Here is a 20,997-nt window from a genome sequence, read left to right on the forward strand (position 1 = left end):
TCTGTCCTTAAATGTTGTTGAAAAATAAAATGGAACCATGAAAAGGAGCCATTTCCTGCCTCAAAGGTGGCTTAAAAAAATTCTTAGCTACTTTAGGAACAGCACCAAAGCATAAATAATAATTATCAATCACCACACATAAAAAGACAANGGAGGGGGGCGGGGAGAGAGAAAGAAAGAAAACAACAACAAGCTACATATTCCAGAGATGCCCTCAGAATTGTCAGCATTAGAAGGTTTTCTTATCCCGCAAGATTATGAAACCCCTTTTTGTCCTCTCGCATTTGTGATGTATATCTATAACTCGTTCTTGTTTGTGCAGATAAGCCTTGCCTTGTCTCCCTAACTGCACTTTCAAAAGAAGCTTCACAGTTGTTTGACTTTTGATCTGGGTAGCTGCTGGCTCGACCACCTGCACTGTGCATGAGCTGCTACTGAGCTGGCTTTGTCCCATCTTCCAACACAGCGAGCCTTTTAAAAGTGGTGTGTGAATACACTAATTTACAATGTGAGCGTTCAAACAAAAAAATATGGTGGCGGTGGCGGCGGCGGTGGTGGCGGTGGCGTGGTGGCAGCAGGGGCAGCAAGCAGAAGGGGGAGATTTGTGAGGGGAGAAGCCCGGACACTCGCTTTATAAAGTTCAGATATTGTTCGCTGCCTCTGGCATTTAATGAAACAGATGGCCAAAGGCCTCCCTCAACTCACAATGGAGCAGACAGTGGTGTAATGGTGTGGGGGCCTGGAATTGTAAAATGCTGTTTGGTGATGGTATATGTTAATAAATAGCCATTTACAAGGGGGGCCGAGGGCTCCATTACTTGTTTATAAGGAAGGCCTAGGGCTCCTTGCTTCGAGTTAACAGCTCAAGGCTGCGTTCAAAGAAGGCATTGATGGTGAAGGTGAAGTGTGGCCTTCATATTCTACATAGTGCTAAAGAATGGCTGTGTGTATCCCGGGGGAAAAAAGGAAAAATCATAAAAGAAAAGTAATTCAAGAATTAGGTCAAATTGTGGCTCACAACCAAGGAAAATACAAGATGCTTTTCTATTGTGATTAAATAACAGACAGAAATATTCTGTTATTGTGACGTTGCTTATTTTATCTTCGAAGGAGCATGTGTGCCTTGTCACCAAAGCGCAACAGATAGAAACCTGCAGGGTTCACCCCCGTGAACCTAGCAACCGTGAAACTGTTCTTAGCCATTGTTCCAAAGGTCATTCACCAATCGGGCCTGTGCCAGGGTAATGTGACCCTGGGCTAAATGTGATGAGGCTCCTGCCTGCGAGTAGCTTACAGTCCAGTCCTGAGGACCCTGATGAGACCTCGATCTACAGAAACTCATTCTGTAGATGAGAATTCCCTTTAAGGGAATTCCCTTTAAGGCGGGGATGTACCTGGGAGCTGTCACCCCCTCCCCAACACCACTCCTTCCAGAGCCCGTCTCTGTGGCAGGAAAGGTTATGCTTGACTTCAACTCAACGTTACTGTCACCGTATAAAACACTGTGAATCCTTTGATAGCACTTTCTGCTTTGCTTTCAGAGAGGACATTTCCCACCTGCCTGGATATTTGTACAGGAGTTTGTATAGGAGTTTGTTGAAAGTCTATGCTTAGGCGGTACTAACATGATTCTGTGGCTTCATTTCTCTTTTGCTTGGATTTCCTTCCCTATTTGTTCTAGCTGGTTGCACAATGCGGTGGGGAGCTATGTAAAATTCTTCGAGGGAGGAGGTAGGGGGTAAAAAAAGGTCTAGGAGAAAATTAAGATGTGTAAGACATATAACTACGATAGACACAATGCAAAGCAGAAGATGTTAATGCCTTGTAGAAAGAATAAACGACTGTGAAGAATCAGAGCCAACACAGATCATTTTCGGCTGAGACTGACAAAGGCTTGATGGACAGAGCGGTATTCCAGGTGAGATACAGAGGACAGATAAAAGTTTATCTAGAACATTTTGAAGATACTATCTGTTGTTTTTGCCTACCCGGTATCTATTCCCCTTTCTAGTAAAAGTTCCTGAATTTTTCTGAGGAAACTATGCTTTGTCTGTTCTCAGACCGAGTGCCCACCCCCTGCGTGAGGTCTCATGTCTAAAACGACAAATCATAGATTCATGGGATTTTTACCCATCCAGAGCAAAACCAGAACCAGTAAGATTCCATGCTGCGACTTCTATTGGGACTGTTGGGGGAAAGTGGCTACATTCAATGGGTGTCGCTGAGAGGCCTGGCAAAACCTGTCTCCACAAGGAGAGAGCCCTGCACAAGAGAGCCGGGCTGAGAGATGGAGAGAGCAAGACCCAGTCCCAACACTGCTATCAGAACCTTAGATTCCACTGTGTCTGAAGTTGCTTCTGCCCTTGAACTATTTAGTTATATGTGGCATATGTTTCCTCTTTGTGGCTTATAGCTAGTTTGATCTGGGTTTCTGTCACTTTCATCCAGAAGATTCCTGACTGTAATAGGTGGGAGAAGGAGGCTGTTCAGGTAGAAGCGACAGAGAAAGCAAAGGTATGGGATTGGTGAACAACTGGTTAGGGCTAGCTTTGGAGATGGGAGGTAATTAACTGCAGTAGAGGCAGGGGTCTATGCAACAGGAGTAAAAGAAAAGGAAGCTAGAATGTTCACTGAAAGACCTTCGGGGTTAGACGAAGGAGGACACGGGTCAGCAGGCAGTGGGGAACCACAGGCGGTTTCTAAGCACAAAGGAAATGGTACTAGTTTTGCAGTCTGGCAGATAAACTGGCCGATAGTAGTTGGAAGAACCTAAGAAGGGAGGAAGAGACAGAGACACCGACCAGGAGGCTTCCTTCTTCAAATAGTCCAAAGAGAGGGAAGGACTGAGCGTGGAGAGGATCCCTCTGCTCGGAGCAGTACTCCAGCGCTCTGGGGTGGTCCAAGGAGCACTGCCCCGTGAGGGTCACGTTGTGGGGGGTGGGGGAGCACCAGTACGGAAACAGGCATAGTGTTATTTTTTATTATTACTCAGTTTTAATTTTATAATTATTATTTGGGAAGTCTGGCAGTAGAAGAAGGATAAGCTAAACATCCATTTGAAATTCAGTGACCTGAAATAACTACTAATTATCACGTTGATTTTAGAGTTTGCCCTCTGGCATTTTTTTTTTTTTTAGCAATGATGGTGATGATAATAAACATTTTAGCATTTACTGAGCCCTTACTATGTAACAGACACTGTTGTGTGTACTTTACACGCATTGGCTCGTTTAACGCGCATAACAATTTGTGAGATAGGAATTGTTGTCTTCCTTCTTTTACAGAGGGGGACACTGAGTGAGGAATAGAGAGTGGATTCTTGCCAAAGTTCATAGTTAGACAGTGGCAGAGCCAGTGTGGCTGCAGAGCCTACCTCTTATCCACTGAATTGCATTTTGAATGAATTAAATAAAACTGGGTTGCTTTCTCCAATGGGGGTAAGGCCCCAGAGATAGAAGGTTAGATATAAAATAATTTTCCTCACAGTGATACTTGCAGAACACTGGAGGTAAGGGAGGTTATAGATTCATCTCTAGCTAAGGCCCTACCACCTGTGATCAAAAATAAAACGATCTTAAAGGACTCCTCAAAAACACACCCCCTTGGATGCCATTGATACACAACAGCTTTCATGTCTATGAAGACCAGACCCATCTTAGCTAGTGGGAGCTGGTGGGATTGGTTCATTGCTTTCTGCTCATCCAGAAAGACTGTCTGACGATCTGTGAGGCACAGTCAGAAAAAACAGACACTGGGGGTAGACCACTTATATATAGCCGAATGACATCTCATAACAATTGCTTATTTCTTAAAATGCCAATAATAATATCTGTCTTCTAGAGATGTCACGAAGATGAAATAAGATAATATGTACTGCTTAGAATAGCGCCTGCGACCTATGACATATTAGTGAGCAGATATGTAGCAGTGTTTTTGTTATTAAAAGACACAGTAGAGTGTAGAATAATGGATCTTAAAATTCTGAGTTTACCTGAACAGTAAAATGTGGGGGGAAGGGGAGAAGGTGGGGAGACTGACGCAGGATTGCCAATGTTTCATACCTTCAACTATCTATTTTTCTATTGGCTCTTAAAAATCAATCTTTAAATGAGGAGATTGTTCACACCACAACTCTTCTTCACAGAAGAAATGGAATTATAACACAGATAGCATCTGACAGTAACAATCTGTATAATAATTCATCAGTTGGTACTCTTCCTATCTCAGCACTAAGTAGTGAAAACTGGCTTAGGAGCGAGCCGAGTTCATACCCCAGTTCGGGGCCTCTATGTGCACTTGACTATGGGTAGTTTACTAAGCATAGGTATTTTCATCTGGAAAGTGAGGATATGATGCTTCCTCCACAGGATTCTTAGGGATTAAATCAGAGAATGTGGGCAAAGTGTGGTTAGGGCTGGGCACACTCAGAGCAGCTGGCAGAGCTATCACTGATGCTGCATTTAAATGTCTGACATGGGATCAAATGTCTATGTTTAGAGCTGAGAGATTGTTATTAAAGAGAAACATATAAAGAAATCCAATGCTGGTAAAAGCAGCATCAGGGCCCCTGGGTGGCTCAGTCAGTTAAGTGTCCGGGTTCGGCTCAGGCCATGATCTCATGGTTCGTGGGTTCGAGCCCCGCATCGGGCTCTGTGCGGACAGCCAGCTCAGAGCCTGGAGCCTGTTTCGGATTCTGTGTCTCCCTCTCTCTCTGATCCTCCCCTGCTCAAGCTGTCTCTCAGTATCAGAAATAAATAAAACATTAAAAAAAAAAAAAGCATCATCCACATCAGCCTTGAAGAGGTCACAGGACAAAGGCAATGAGTCACGTGGATCGTAATAGATGTACTCACACAAAAAGGACCATTTTGTTTTTTTAAATTTGCTCTGTGGCATCGTTCCATCCTCAGATCCTAAATCTGTTAAGTGTAAAGGATCTGTAGCAAATTCATCATTTTATTCTTGAAATAAGCACTTGATTAAAAGCTGAAGAATATCTTAGAGGCTAGGATATCACTATACTAATTTCAGGTCAGGGCCTGTGTTCAACACTAGGAAAAACAGGCCAAGAAAGGCCAATAACTGGGATAAAATTGAAAAAAAGAAAAAAAAAAAACCAAGCAAAGTGAAAGATACTGCAAGGGAAGACACACTTTTCAGAGCAGAAAAATTAAGTAAATTCTCAAGGACATCTTTCCTACTAGTCCTGAAAACTCTCTACTGTTGAATTTTAAGACATTGTAAAAGAATAATTAAAACACAACAAAATATTTCCTGAGTAAAATGAGGGAGGAGGGGAACATGAATTTTTAAGGAAGATTAAAAAATGCCTAATGGTAGCATATTTCTTTAAGAATAACTTTGTTTACTAAAAAATGTATTTTTTTTAAACATCTTGCGTTGGTATTTCTGGTAGACTTAACCCTTACGGATCATTTTGACAGTACATTTAAGTTTTCCAGGTGTTTTACCTGTCATTCTACCAAAGCAACAAAATCATGTTTAAAATGGAACTGTGACAGCAATAGTAGGTGACAATACTCCCCAGACTGGCTCCAAAGTAGTTCTAACAAAAAATTCATGTATTAAATAATGACACATGAATAGTGCTGGCTAGGCCAACAGCATTTAATTCTACGGGGTTCGTGTATCCTATAGATTATTTACAAAAGGCCTCTCATCAGCAGCTACATACTTTAACAAGTTACTACATGCCTTCTAGAAGAATAAGCAAGAATTCACTGTTTGAAGGAAACATTCTTTTTATGTTTTAAATTCAAAAATTAAAAAAAAACATTAGAATGGTAGGGGCAAACACAGGTAGTGTGTGGGAGTGAGGGAATTATTTGGTATTAAGGTAATCATATGGAAAAAGATGTTTAAAAAATATTACATATGCCATTTCTTTTTGTAAGCCTTTTGCCAGCCAACAGAAATTTGTAACGTGTCTTCCAAATTTATGTCAAAGGAGATCTCAAATTATAAGTGTTGTATTCTCAAGATACTTTTAGAAACAAATATACTATTACTGATGAATTGTTCACTCTTCAGAGGTAAGAAAAAAAAATAATCATGATGTCTTTTGGTTTCTGACTGCAGATCTCAAAAACATATATTTTTATTTTCACTGATCGCCCACTCTGTTTGCTCTTTGACTTCCTAGTCAAATGTACAGGAAATAATACACACACAAATGTGCAGATACATGCAAATTTATGAAGTGCTCTTCATGTAAGCCTCTCAGTGTTATTTGTGACACCTTAAGACAACCCACGTTGCAATAATCACATTGTGTGAGAGTCAATGAAAAATTCATTTCTTCGGCTCCAGTCACCACATGAATGGCCATTTGTTTCATGACCATTTTCGTTATTATCTGAATAGCACTTTATTTAAAACTCTGTCTATAGAGTCAGGAAATGAGCAGTTTGTCCCTAGCTAGCTCTCCATCTTCTGTCAAGACAGAAGAAAAATTACTTTCCAGGAAATCAGCCATATCTGTGTTCTGATGTCAAGTTTCACTGTTATAATTTTGAATGGACCAATTTTCTCCTTGGCTTTCTCCCTTTTGGTAACATAGTAAAATTACAGGAAGAACAATTTATTTACTTATTTTAGTTGAATCAGCTGCTACTTCACTAAACTAGTTATGCCTCAGTGTTTTTTGCCTGGTTAGTTCCTTTCAAAGCCTGTTTATGATTCTATAAATCTCCTACCTTTCTAAACTTTTGAAACGTACTGGTTTTATAGCTACTTACATGATATTTTCTATTAGTTATTTGTTTTCCTGGCACCCTTTTTAATGACCAGTAAGCATTCACTGGAGTTAAGGAATCCTCCATAGTTTCCTTGAGAAGGAGGTAGCTTTAGGAATTCCCACAGTACATTATAAGCACATATTCTTCAGAAGGACTAAAGGCAAGGATCAAATTGATTTTGTCTAAGGATTCCCCAAGCCTTTGTATCCAGGTGGTGAATTTACTGAGGAAGTGAATAAGCAGAAAAAAGAAAGAAAGGAAGGAAAGAAGAAAGGGAGACAGGAAATAAGGAAACATATATATGCATATATATATATATATATATTTTTTTTTTACCCTCAAGTGATGGTAATAAAACAAAAAGCATGAATGGTGGCGGCTGCCACTTACTCATTTTTATTTCCCTATCTGCCTTTGGTCAGTCTTGCAGATAACCAGGTGGGTTTATATACAGACTTTGAAACTGATGAAACATCAGTCTCACCTGTCTTCACTACAGACTAATCAAAACAAATAAAATGACCCCAATGAGGGGCCATGGCATGATGTTTCCATTCCATATACAGCATTAAAAACAACCTAATTAAAAAAAATTAAAAATAATCAGCAAGCTTTCCTTTAAATAAATTAATTCCCTGGTTTAGTGTATCCATAGAATATTCTCGGTCGTACACAATTTATCACATGCAAATATATAAGCTCGTGGTCTATGGAGGTGAACGCGGATGCTGCACGAGGAGCACGTTCATCCCCTTTACACATCTGTGGAGGAGACAGACAGGCGCGTGGTTCAGTATTACAACTTAAATCAGAAGCAATGGTTGACGCACGACATCGCAATGCAGTTTTAGTAAGAGAATGTGATTTCTCTTCCTGAAATAAAATCTCACCAGTGCCGGAAGGGAATTGTGTGTGGATGGGAGAGGATGTAGCAGAAGAAACCAAACCAGAGAAGGCAATAAAAGACTTTGGGATATAAACGTTGGTCCCATTTCTCTAGAGACTATTTTTCCAGGGAATAATAAAAACAATGAAGTGAAGAAGTTGATAAAATATTTCTGCCTTTCCCCAAGTCCAAAATACATTGTATACCGTCTGGGATAGTAATTAGGAACCAAAGACAACCACCATCTGCATTTGGTTCCCCAGAGACTCAGTGAGGGCCCAGCAGTAAGAGTATCTGGATATCTTGGCTGATACTAGTTGATCAGCCAAGATCAACTAGTTTTTACAAGATCCTAGTTGAATCTTGTAAAAAACACAACACTGATATGCACAGGAGGGCCTCAGAGTCTCCTCGGCTCATCATAGCAAGGTGATGTCCATCTGAAGATTCTTATTTCTATTCATACTCTAGACAGATCCCAAAAGGAGATGAGTCAGTGATAGACTGAGTTCGCCTACACAGAGGACCCCGAGTGGATTTTGGCGGAGTAATTTCCGTCTTATGAAACAGGAGCGTTAGCATGATTGCCCTACAGAAAGCCTAGTCAAAGGTTGCAGAGTGTCTGTGCTTTGCCCTCTCTAAATGACTTGCAAATTTATTCAAACACAATATGAGGAGATGCTTTATTTGTTGAAATAACTGTCTGCAGTGTCCTGCACAAAAGGGTGAGGTACATCAAGCAGAAACATGGACAGAAATACATTGGTTCAGAAACTCATAAATCCTTATTTGAATCTGCCAACCTGAAAGCCACGTAGAGCCCGAAGAAACTATTTTTCCTGAATGCTACATCTGATTAAGCCATACCATTAAATGACAGCTGAACTTTAACATTAATATGATATTATTTAAATAACTGCATGATTTTTTTTACACTAAAAATGATGAATGATTTCTGGACAGCTCAATTGACATAAAGCAGGAGGACTCTTTAATGAGATTTGACAAAATGGAGACATATGCAGAATATTCGTTACAGCTCACATCGCAGGGGCCCTCCCAGGGAAGAAATAGAGGACTTTTTTCTTTTTTTTTTCTTTTTTATTGTCTATAGGCACTGAACCCTTCCTTTCAATTGCCACTTCTCTGTGGGTTTTGAGTTTTTCTAGGTCATTTACATATTACTCTTAAGCAGAGGATTCGGTGGCTTATGGTTCTGAATTAGAACTGGGCCTGCAGGAAAATCAGGGGTCTGTGGAGTTAGGTCAATGTTGGTTTGGAGTGTCCCAGGAACTTCGGACTTGTGACCTATCAGCCTGATGGAAACCAAGCAACAATACCCTTGACTGGGTCTTATGCCGTCCATCATGAACACAGCAAACATACTTCTAGCAAAATCTTATATAGAGATACACGCTCAGAAAAGACTTTCCTTTCTCTAAAATAGTTGTCTCTATAGTATCAATGCTAAAGGACTTCTTCAAAATTCCAATTAAGCTATTCTAGAGCGGTTCTCAACATTTCTCATTCACACTGCTAGCTACAGTTCCAAACTGAAGGCTATGCTAGATGATAACCGTGTTTGGTAGATTCCGAATATAAGATAATGTCATGCTAAATATACTTAAGTAAAAAATGGCTCTGACTTTCCAAACAATGAAAACATTTCTCACTTCCCTCCCCAAAAACATAGAATATTACCCACATTCATTAATTTATTTTCTCATACTCTCCTGAATGTTTTCCATCAGTCAAAGGTTAGTTACACGTATAAAACATTAACATCCGTTCGCTCACACACGTGAATTCATATTATTCAGATAATCTTTAAAGTGTAAAAATCATCTTTAAGTCTACATAAAATCGAAATATTTCCCCAAACAGCGTTTCTTAAAAAAAGAAACAAAAACAAAGCAACAGGGAGAGAGCAAAGGTACCGAGTGTGATCCTGATAGCGGCAGGCCTACATTCCTTCTATGGGAAGGAGGCTATCGAAATAGAAAATAAAATCAGTCTGCTCCTGCCACGGGGACTTCCTCAGGCTATGAAAAAGTACTTCATGTCTAACCCTAATTTTTTCCATAGCTTGAGGTAACCCCCCTAGCTCAAACCTTCTCTCTAATCTAAGTTACTCAGTATGTGTCCCTGTCCAAACAAGAGTTAATATCAGCGCTCTGTCATTTCAAAAGGGTCTTGACACAGGGTACTAAGAGCAGAGGCTCACATGCCTGGAAACTGCCCAGTTGCAACTAGATGAAAAACACAGTTTCAAAAAAGGGAGAGAGAGGAAGATAGGTCCCTACCTTGCTCTTACCTTCGCAACATCCCCGTCAGAACCCTGGAGCTTTTCCCCAAGTTAGCATCTGTTTCTCGAAGCTACAAGGAGAAAAGCAGCATTAAGACAAGACAAAGCAAGACTTTGTGCAACTGAAAGTGCACTGGCAAGCAGTGGTTTTTTCATGGATGAAAATCCCATTAATAAAAAAGTACTTAAATGCACTAAAATACATCTTGATACCTACACAATCTGAGAATTCTTAGATTTAGAAAATTACATGTTATAGAAGATCCCAGGAGCTTTAAACTGGATATTTGAACTGGCTATAAAAGCAAATGTCTTGGAGGCTGACAAAGCTGAATATACATCTGGTAATTAAAATATAATTTTGAATGTATGAAGTCCTAGAAATACAAACGGAAATGAAATGAACTAAGTGAAGATGAGATATCATTATTTTTACAGCTTTTACTGACATACTCCAAAATCTCCCTCATGACCTTCTCAGTTATAGAGCTAAATAAAATATCTACATGGGGGCATGCTGGGATGGGGAAAGAAAGAGTCAGCGTATTCTTTCTCCATTGCACACTCTTTTTTTCTTCTCCTTTTACTCAACATTCCTCCTTTTTTTTTTTATATACCCTTGCCATTTTTATACACACTTACATCTATGTCATTGTTACTGTCTATGCATGTGCCTTTTGTGTTAGGTCTCATTATTTACTGAACTTCTGAAAAAACAGTATCACTTCTACTTACTCGTTCACGTGCTCGCTGTATCTTTTCTCTGTCGTGACTGAGGTTTTCCAACATCTCCTGGCCAATTTGCTCTATGGAAAAGGAAAGTTAAGTGAGGAAAGGCGACTTTGTGTATAAACGGGAACAACCCCTAGAAGTACCAAAATGGCGGCGGGTGCAGAGTTAATGTTCAATAACTGTACCTTACATGCTGGATGCATAGTTCAATCTGTGTACTTGAAAAATATTTAGGAAGTATTTAATAAATTTACCTGTATATCTCAGGTATGATTAGATGGGATTTGCAATTCAACCTATAGAACATAACCAATGAGGTGGTGACAACTGAGGTGATGACTTGCAGAAGGCCACCTCGGCATGTTTGTTATTCACCAAGGTGGAGATCCCAGGATTGGTGGTCTTCCTGTTATTTTATCAACATGGAATCTAGTCTTTGGTTTTGCAGGCTATAACTAATGTTAATGATTCTACTCTACCTCCTCTGCTTTATTAGTGCACTGCTTTGCATATGTAAGTGAAACTCCGTTTAGAACAATTTTGATTTTAATGTATTCGCCCCACATGCACAGTCCTTGTTCTCTCAGCTACTTCAGCTTAGTGGCAGTGGAACTCTCTCCAGGCTTTGGCTCTCTTGGAGCAAGGGCTCCTTTAGTGCATTCTTGCTGCTGTGGATACCTGAGTCAGGATGGGGTGCATTTCACACATGGTTGAGGAGGCGTGTGAAGTTCAAGCTGCCAACAGAACTCCCATTTATACAGGAATAGGCAGGTTAGAACATTCATTAAAAAGCACGCTGCTGAGTTCCAATGAGGTTTTCCTCTGCCATGACCATCCCATTTGGTTGGCACTGGTTGGTCTCCCCCTTTAACAAGACTGTAGTATGTCTTCATTCGACAAATATGCAGCTGCCTTGAATACTTTTTTTTTCTCAGACTCATTCTCCATCACCTGGGAGGTACCTTATTCTATAACAGAAAAATGACAACTCTGACTTCCTTGTAATGCTGGCAACCCATCTGACTACCACATTCTGACTATCACATACCAACATCTCCTTTTTTTCCTTTTCTCCGTCTCTTCTCTTTACCCATAACCAATAACAACAGTTATCTCTGGCTTATCGATTTGTTGAGACACTCAACCAGAATCTATTATAATGATAGCAAATCACTTAATAAAATCACTAGGAAATCACCACGGTAGTTATTTGGCTCAGGTATGTACACTAGCAAACTTTTTAGAGGGACATCCTGAAAGACTGTGGAGCAGTGGTTAGACCATACTGAGCTCAGACTAGGAACTCACACTGCTTGAGCCTAATCCCCAGGGCTGACCTTGCATATGTTACCATTGTGCTTTAGTTCTTCATCTCTAAAATGGAAGGAAAACCATTCTATGTCAAGGGGCTGTGGCAAAGGTTGAATAATTCAGCTAAAATATTTAATATAGTGACTGGCCTGTAATAATAAGCATTTGCTGAATGATGATGATTAATATAAAAAAAAAACAATGGACTGTTATGACCTGAGCCCCGTCCAATCCTAGGTCTGCCACAAACCACTTCAATTGGGTATCACAAGATAAAAGGTCTGTCCTATTCTTTCTCAAAATTGTTGCTGCAATAGTCAATGAAATTAACCTAAGTAAAAATGTTTTGAAAGCCACAGGATACCATACAAATGCATGTCATAGTATAATCCATGAGAATCAATGTACAGTGAAAAATCATAGAGTTCCTACTCTTCGCAAGGTGTAGATTCTGGAGACGTGGCTAGTAGAGGATATTGAGTCCTGCACTCATGAACTTTTGTGTTAAGAGTGAAGATTTGGCAGCTAAAGGGCAAATGCTACATTAGAGTATGTTTTCCTTGGCACATCAGAAAAGGAACTGTATATTCCTTTTTTTTTAATGCTTATTTTGAGAGAGAGAGCATGTGCATGTGCACAAGTGGAGGAGGCAGGGGAGGGGGGAGAGAGAGAGAGAGAGAATGAGAGAGAGAGAATCACAAGCAGGCTCCTCACTGGAAGCACAGAAACCAACTTAGGGCTTGATCTCATGAACTGTGAGATCATGGCCTGACCCAAAATCAAAAAAGTTGATGCTTAACCAACTGAGGCACCTCTGTATATTCCTTTCATGACAGGAAATCCAAGTAATAAAAATGCTTAAATTCAATAGCATAAATATATTTTTGATACCTATACAAACTCTGAAAACTCCAGTATAGTGCCTTCCTAGAAGTATAGTATTTCCTCTCAGATAGGTGTTAGCTTTTCATTGAGGCCATTCAGTTGATACTTAAGGTAAATTGGATCAGATATGTGGCTCCCAGTAGAGGCACCATAAAAGTGGAAGATGATACCAATAATAAAGAAGGAAAAAACAATTAGCTTTTTCTTTTTTTTGCATACAAACCACAATATTCAATTCTGTCATACTATTAAGTGTGACACTGAATTCCTTTAATCAATAGAATTTATCAATTTTAATTCATTTTAACTAAAAATCTCAAAGGTCTATGGGCACCATCAATACCTTAATCATTTCAGCAAAATACAACTTATATCATATTTTCTCCTATCAAGATTAATGGCATTATACAATTTCAAACAAATAGGAAATAGGTTATTATCACTGTGTCTGTCACCAGCATAATGTTTCCAGTAAGTGTTCATTGAAGGAAGCAACAAGCAATTGAAAACAAGTACATGAAAGGAGTAATAAAGTGCACCAAAGTTTTGTGATCTATTCTTGCTCTCACAGCTTCTCAAGTGTGGCCTTGGAAAAGTCAACATCGGGATGTAGGTAACAGATCCACCGTTCTATCAGGTTTGCTAGGGGAAAAATTATTCTGAATGGGTCCATAGTCTCCTACTGAAGGAATCAACAGAGCAAGAGGTAAAGAGCTCAGACCTTATTCAGGAGTTGTTAAATCACCCCCTCAATCTCCTTGTCCCCTGGGAAATATCTCAGCATCCGAAGTCTTAACCAAGCTGGCAAGAGAAGAGATATTGGCAAGAAGGCACACACCCTGGTCTTAATACACAGGTATCATCCATTTGTTGGAAACAGACTTCTGTTCGTCATTTCTTACTTGCTACCTTCAGTTTTATTTATTTACTTTTTAAAAGTTTATTTATTAATTTTGAGAGAGACACAGACAGTGTGAGTGGGGGAGGGACAGAAAGTGAGACAGAGAATCTCGACTCAAGCAGGCTCTCGACTGTTAGCATGGGGCCTGACGCAGGGCTTGAACTCATGAAACTGTGAAGTCATGACCTAAGCCAAAACCAAGAGTTGTGTGCTTAACTAACTGAGCCACCCAGGTGCCCCACTACCTTCAGTTTTAATGCCCCAATAAAGGAAAGTCCAGGCCAAACACGTTAGAAATGCCCACACTTATAAACAAAAGGAAAAGGCAAAGTGATGCATGGTTTCTTCATTATGTGTTCTCCTACCCCAATCAAAGCAAGAAAAATTGGAAAGGATTATTTTTATTTTTAAAAATTTCTTAATTTAAAGATTTTAAAGTTTATTTATTTTGAGAGAGAGAGAGCGCATGAATGAGGGAGAGGGAGAGGGAGAGAGAGAGAGAGACAGGGAGAGAGAGAGAGAGAGAGAGAGAGAGAGAGAGAAAATCCCAAGCAGGATCCTCTACAGAGCCCGCTACAGGGCTTGATGTCATGAACCATGAGATCATGACCTGAGCTGAAATCAAGAATCTGACACTAAACTGGCTGAGCCACCCAGGTGCCTCAGGAAAGGATTATTTTTAAAATAAACTCTCTTGGTCAGAATAGTATTAGACATTTAGGGATTATTTTATTAAAAAATTAGTTACACTGTTAGGTTTACTTTTCTTGAATAATTTGACTGAAGATGTAAGCCATTCACCAGAACTCTAATAAAGAAAGAACACAAGCTCGTAGGTCTAGACCAGTGAAGATCTGATCTTCCTAGTCTAGAGTTCTCAGTCCTTGAAACTTTCCTAGTGCCTTTAGAATGGGAACAACCACGCTTGTGGTTATCTACTGAGATAACTTGAGAAATCATAAATTTTATAAATACCACACCTGTTGACTGTGAGGATGTTCCCGAGAGCAAGTAACAATGGGGAGAATAAAAGAAAATCAAAACGGATGCCATATGCTGGAATTCTAACATATCAATACAAGCACGACGAATGAATTCCTGGAAAGAAAAGTGCCTTCCTGCTCTTCTATCCTGTCCACGGAGGTCCTGGGAATTGTCCTGAGGGCGGCACTCAAGCTTACAAAGTGAGTTTTTGTTTTCATGATTATCCAGAATGAATCATATCCTCGGTCTATGGCTCTTTTTATTGGATTGCAAACTGCAAAATGTGTTTTGGCTAACATTTCCTCTCCTTTTCAATATATCTGGGGTGGGGCTGGGAGACATACACCAGGCATTCTATACTTTCCTGCCCCATAAAGGAAGAGAGAGGCAGGAAACTACAAATCTAGCAAGACACTTCCTGAAAGACTGGTCTGGCATCACAAAAGATAAGACTTCGTTTGAGGAACTTGTACCATGAAAAGCAGCATGACTCTTCATTCAAAATAATAATGCCACCTGAACTCACATAAGACTGGCATGAATGAACTTTAAAAAATCAACCCGCTTCAGATTCTGTGTCTCCCTTTCTCTCTGCTCCTCCTCCGCTCATTCTCTCTCTCTGTCTCCTCTGAAAGATAAATAAATATTTAAAAAAATCATTATTGCACCTATATTTTGGATATGAGCAGATTAAAATATTCTTATATGAAGGCAGAACTGACTGAGGCTCACATCATGTTATACTACATGACTGAAACGGAAAGAGCCTCAAATGTAATTCATCAGAAAATGTTCCACTGTTAAATTCAAAATATTTTTAAAAATTTTAGTCATTATGCTATAGGCAGTACACTCACCAGAAAAAAAAAAATGATCATTTTTCATCACACTTACATGTAACTCTCTTGTAGCAAACTTTATTAAGGATGCTGTTTCCAGCAAATTGTTTTAAAAAGTGAAGACATCCAGTTCAGCCTTCTTTAAAGAACTAAGATGAGGTAGGGTTATTTTCTGCTACTCAAAACTTCATTAGCAATTTTAGTAACAGGTAAAAGGCATCCACAATTATCCAGCTATTGTGAGGAAATGAGGACTTCACTAAAGTGCGGGACTGCACAGAAATACTATAAAAGAGCTATTTTCTGAAGCATGTGTTTCCATATGTACACTGCAGAGCACCAAGCAGACAACTGAAAAACACAGAGTATTATTTCCTAATAACTTGGAGTACTGAATTCTGAACCTGACTTTGGAAATTCTAGCCACCTAGTCTAATCAAAGTAAAAATTTACTGCTTTGGAAGAGCAAAGGAAGTCACACATAGTTTTCCTAGGAGGGAGTAGCTCATGAGGTGGTTGGCATTTAGCACATCTTCTTGGACACCGACCCTGGCATCATGCCCTGAGTGGGTAAGTTATCCTCAGTATTGATGTCACTCAGATATGTATAGTCTTTTAAATTCCTGACACCTGAAAAGGTAAGGAATCTTACCTTACCTTACACGATCTTTCATTATTTGACGATTCAAGACGTGTGGGGAACTTCTGCTTCTAGTTAGGATGTAGAAACATGTAAATGACTCTCACGGAAATAAGACAAACCCAGTCAAACTAGTCACCATTGCTGAGTGGCGAAGTCCAATGTATGCAAGGAAGCTCTGATAGAGTCTGGAGAGAAACAAGCATCTCATATGTGAGTGAAGAACAATGGCAATATTCATACCTGGGGTGAGTGCCTGATTCAAGTACAGGACTGCCAGAGAGAGACTGTTCAGGAATCAAGAAAAATCATTCCAAAATTAGATGAAAATGTAGGTATGCAAGATAGAATGAAACCTAGATGAGCTGTAAACAGAAAAACAAATTGCCTGGTCTGGTAATTCTCCAATCCAAATTTGCCAAGCAAGAGGCAGTAGAGGAGGGACCAGTTTGTAAAAAGGAACATCACATATTCCCACATATTCTTGTGGTGCTTGTATTCTGAGACACTGTCAGAGTTAAGCCCAAATGTGAATCAAAAATATGGGAAACTGTAGACCAGATTACTGTCAGATCAACTGCTGATAATATTGAAACAACAACCACAACCACAACCACAACGACAACAACAAAAGAGCTTAGACACAGGTTGGGGGTACACTAATCTCAGATGAGTCCAATCTAATTAGAGACTCAGCTCAACATCAACTCAACTTAATTTTAGAATGAATCTGATAATCCACTGATCAAATATAAGATAAAATAAAGTGCTTTCAGAGAAGAATGAATTCAAGATGTTTGTATTTCAGACTCTACTGTTCTTTTCCTACACTATGTCTAGATTACTATACACATTCCGAGGCATGCAAAAAAAAAGGGGGGGGTGGCGGTGGAAAAGAGAATAATAAAGTGAAAACACAGTCTATGCAAGTAGAACAACAGATGGCTGAGAGGTAGCCATCAGTTATTAGAGTTAGCAGATAAAGATTTTAAAACAAGTATCATTGGGGCGCCTGGGTGGCTTAGTCGGTTAAGCGTCCAACTTTCGCTTGGGTCATGATCTCGCGGTTCGTGGGTTCGAGCCCCACGTCGGGCTCTGTGCTGACTGCCAGCTCAGAGCCTGGAGCCTGTTTCAGTCTGTGACTCCCTCTCTCTCTGACCCTCCCCTGCTCGCGCTGTCTCTCTCTCTCTCCTAGAAATAAAAAAAAAAAAACAACAAAAAAAACAAAAAAAAAACAAGTATCATAGCAGTGTTAAAGACTTTATTGGAAAACATAAGCATAATAGGTGAACAGATGGTTTTTCAGGAAAGAAATGGAAACTCTAAAAAGGAACAAAATGAAATTTGAGAATTAAAAAATACAGCATCTGAAGCCAATTCACTGGATGGACCAGAGTATCATTCACTATATAAGAGCCATTGAACTTGAAGACAGGTTAATAGAAATTGCCCAAACTAAAGGAGGAAAAGAAGTTTGAAAAAAAAAAAAAAAAAGAACAGAGCATCAACTATCTGTGCGCTAATCACAGGTCATCTTACATACATACAATCAGATTCCCAGAAAAAGAGATTCCCCTCTGGGGAACAATAGCATGGAAGAAATTTGAAGAAATAACAGTCAAAACTTTTCAAACTTTATTATAAAAAAAAAGTCAATCCACAGATCAAAGTAGTTCAACCAGCTCTGAGCAAGATAAATACAAAGAAAACCATACCTAGTCACATCATAGTCAAATTTCTCAAAACTAAAGATAAATAAAAAATCTGAAAAGCACCCAAAGGAAAGAACAAGACTACACTCAGCAGAACGATGATAAGAATGAGGGCTGGTTAAGTGGAGCAGGAGAAACCTAACGGAGAACCATGGGGGAGGGGGAGGGAAAAATAGTGCGGGAGAGGGAGGGAGGCAAACCATGAGAGACTCTTGAATGCTCAGAACAAACTGAGGGCTGATGCGGGTGGGGGAGAGGGGAAGGGGGGTGATGGGCATGGGGGAGGGCCCTTGTTGGGATGAGCACTGGGTGTTACATGGAAACCAACTTGGCAATAAACTATGAAATAAAATAAAATAAATTTTACTAAGAAAAAAAAAAAAAAGAATGAGGGCTGGACTTTCACCAGAAAACGAGGCAAGAAGACAGTGGAGCAACATCCCAAAGTGCTTGGGGGTAAAAGTCATCCTACTAGTCTGCGTTCAGTGAGAATGTCCCTTAAAATTAAGGGTCAATAAAAATAATTTTAGATAATTTAAAACTGAGAATCACCCATAAGAACTGAGCTACAAGAAATGTGAAAGGAAATTCCTCAGGCTGAAGGGCAATGACAATCGATGGAAATCTGGATCTACAGAATTCAGATCCAAATAAAGTAAAAATAATAACAACACATGTAGAATTAAATTTATGAAAACCAGAGCACAAAGGATGGAGAGCAGGTAAACAGAAGTACACTGCTGAATGGTTTTCAAGTTATATGTGAAGTAGTATATTTATTCAAGGTAGACTGATAAATTAGGGATGAAAATGAAGTTTCTGAGCTTCTCTGTCCAGTATGGTACTGACTATGGAGCTATTTAAATACTAAAATTACATAAAATTTAGGGGTGCCTGGGTGGCTCAGTTAGTTAAGCATCTGACTTCGGCTCAGGTCATGACCTTGCGGTTCACAAGTTCAAGGTCCACATTGGGGTCTGTACTGACAGCTCACAGCCTGGAGCCTGCTTCAGATTCTGTGTCTCGCTCTCTCTCTGCCCCTCTCCCGCTTGTGTTCTCTCTCTCTCTCTCTCAAAAATAAAAAACATTAAAAAATGAAAAAAAAATTTAATTAAAAAAATGTAAAATTCAGTTCCTCTGTAGCACTAGTCACATTTCAAGTGCTCAGTAACCACATGTGGCCAATGGCTGTTACATGGGAGAATAAGGAAACACCATCCCTAGAAGGGTGTTCAAATTCCCCTTATCTTTAAGACTCACTTAAAAGAAAATAAAGAAGAATCCATCTGAGCTTTCCTTTAGGTAAAACACTTTTCTTCTCTGGACCTCAGTTTCCTTAAATGTAAAATGATAGTCTTACACTAGTTCATCTGGAGTGCCCCTTGTGGCTCTAAAATATTTGAACTCAGTGACTCTATAAAACCGTGATGCCTCTTTTTTCTCTCTAGAGCATGTAAACAAACTGGAGCACAGGGTCCAAATCAGGCCTACAGATGTAGTCCCATCCCCTCAACACGCTCCACTCTGGCAGTGTTAGAAAAACAAACAAATGAGAAATAGTCAAACTTAAATGCTTTTAAGCAAGTCATATACTCTCCAGATTGACTGAGTCTACAACACTGGACTGTTTCATACAGTAGCCTGCTGGGCCTCTGAAGACTTTTGAATTTACTATGTAGTATAAAATATTCACAAGCACTTGGATGATGACATTATTACAGAAAATTATACATTCGTATAAACTGAAGATAAACGTATGCATTCTTAGTAGAAATACAGCAAAAGAATGTGCATGGCCCAGTTTCTTTTGCATTTTCAGCAATTACGATTTAATATGACTTCCTTTGTGGGGGAGTATAGATTCTATACCACAGATGATCAAATCTAGGGGTGCCTGGGTGGCTTAGTCGGTTAAGCATCCGACTTTGGCTCAGGGCATATCTCACAGTTCATGAATTCGAGCCCCATGTTGGGCTCTGTGCTGACAGTGTGGAGCCCGGAGCCTGTTTTGGATTCTGTGTCTCTCTCTCTCTGCCCTCCCCGCCTCCCCCCCTCTTCACCATGTGCTCTCTCTCTCTCTCTCTCAAAAATAAACATAAAAAAATAAAAAAGATCAAATCTATCATTAAGCAATTAAAAAATCATCAGTGCTACTTTCATCGAAGTCATAGTAGCGGAACCTCCCCTTAGTTACCTGGTTTGCTGCAGATAATTAACAAACACTATTCCCATAGCCCTCAGACATCAGTCAATGAAGCTGTGCCACCAATAATGATGCTCTGGAATGAGCAGGTACTATGTAAACTGAACTTGTTAAACAAAAGGAGCCATGTTAATTACAGCTCCATTCAAAAGAGAGAATGAATCTGTTCTATTCTATGAAACAAGACCAGAGCAGCAGGAAGGACATCCCATTTTCACAATTCAATAAAGAATGTAAAAGCCAGGAGATGAAGCAGCAGAAAACCTGAATGGGCAAAATTGTCAAAACACATTCCAAAGGCTCACTTGTGGAATTCGCCAAACATGTATTTACTTAGCAGACGAGAGAGACCTGTTCAACATCGTCCAGACCTCTAAGTAGAATGAATTACTTACTCTTAAAAAAAATGCACCCCAAAAGTGCTTTAAACTATGACAAGTGACTAGAAGGTAATTAAAAAGCCTTTTTAAAAATTATTACAGGCAGAGTTAATCACTAGCTATAGCCTTTGTGAACTATACACACGTCTATCACTGAATGTATAACATTCTAACTATCTGCTTATTCAGAAGTCGCTATCGGGTACGCTGAAGAACTTGTGTGGCCAGCAAACAAACATGTTTTGCTTTTATGAAGCACTGTCTAAGCACTTCTGAGCTGGTTAGCAACAAAACATGTTTTATTTTCAACAGGAGATCTCCTATAAAAACCTGGCCTTCTGGTTTCTTTTGAAATTTGGAATTCGGTGGCCACACCGAGTCCCCCATTTCTCACAGGGTAAACAGGCTGGCACTGAGACACGGCTGTCTTCTGGAAAAGAGTAGGTACTATGGGGTTTGCT

The 20,997-nt window shown here is 39.6% G+C and overlaps 1 protein-coding gene across 5 annotated transcripts in view; it reads right to left on the reverse strand.

Annotated features, from left to right (window-relative positions):
• Positions 1 to 20,997, reverse strand: part of VTI1A (vesicle transport through interaction with t-SNAREs 1A) — a 344,893-nt gene that overhangs the window by 129,832 nt on the left and 194,064 nt on the right. For 3 of the 5 annotated variants that reach the window (XM_077779504.1, XM_077779505.1, XM_077779506.1), the window contains 2 exons: positions 10,685 to 10,755; positions 9,959 to 10,020 (listed from right to left, as the gene is read on the reverse strand). In XM_077779504.1, the coding sequence (XP_077635630.1) occupies positions 9,959 to 10,020; positions 10,685 to 10,755 (133 nt within the window). Of the gene's footprint in view, positions 1 to 9,947; positions 10,021 to 10,684; positions 10,756 to 20,997 lie in introns of all 5 variants that reach the window. The other 2 variants (XM_077779507.1, XM_077779508.1) reach the window with 1 other exon arrangement.

This window comes from Crocuta crocuta, unplaced genomic scaffold (assembly GCF_008692635.1).
Source record: "Crocuta crocuta isolate KB4526 unplaced genomic scaffold, BGI_CrCroc_1.0 scaffold138, whole genome shotgun sequence".
NCBI classification, from domain to species: domain Eukaryota; kingdom Metazoa; phylum Chordata; class Mammalia; order Carnivora; family Hyaenidae; genus Crocuta; species Crocuta crocuta.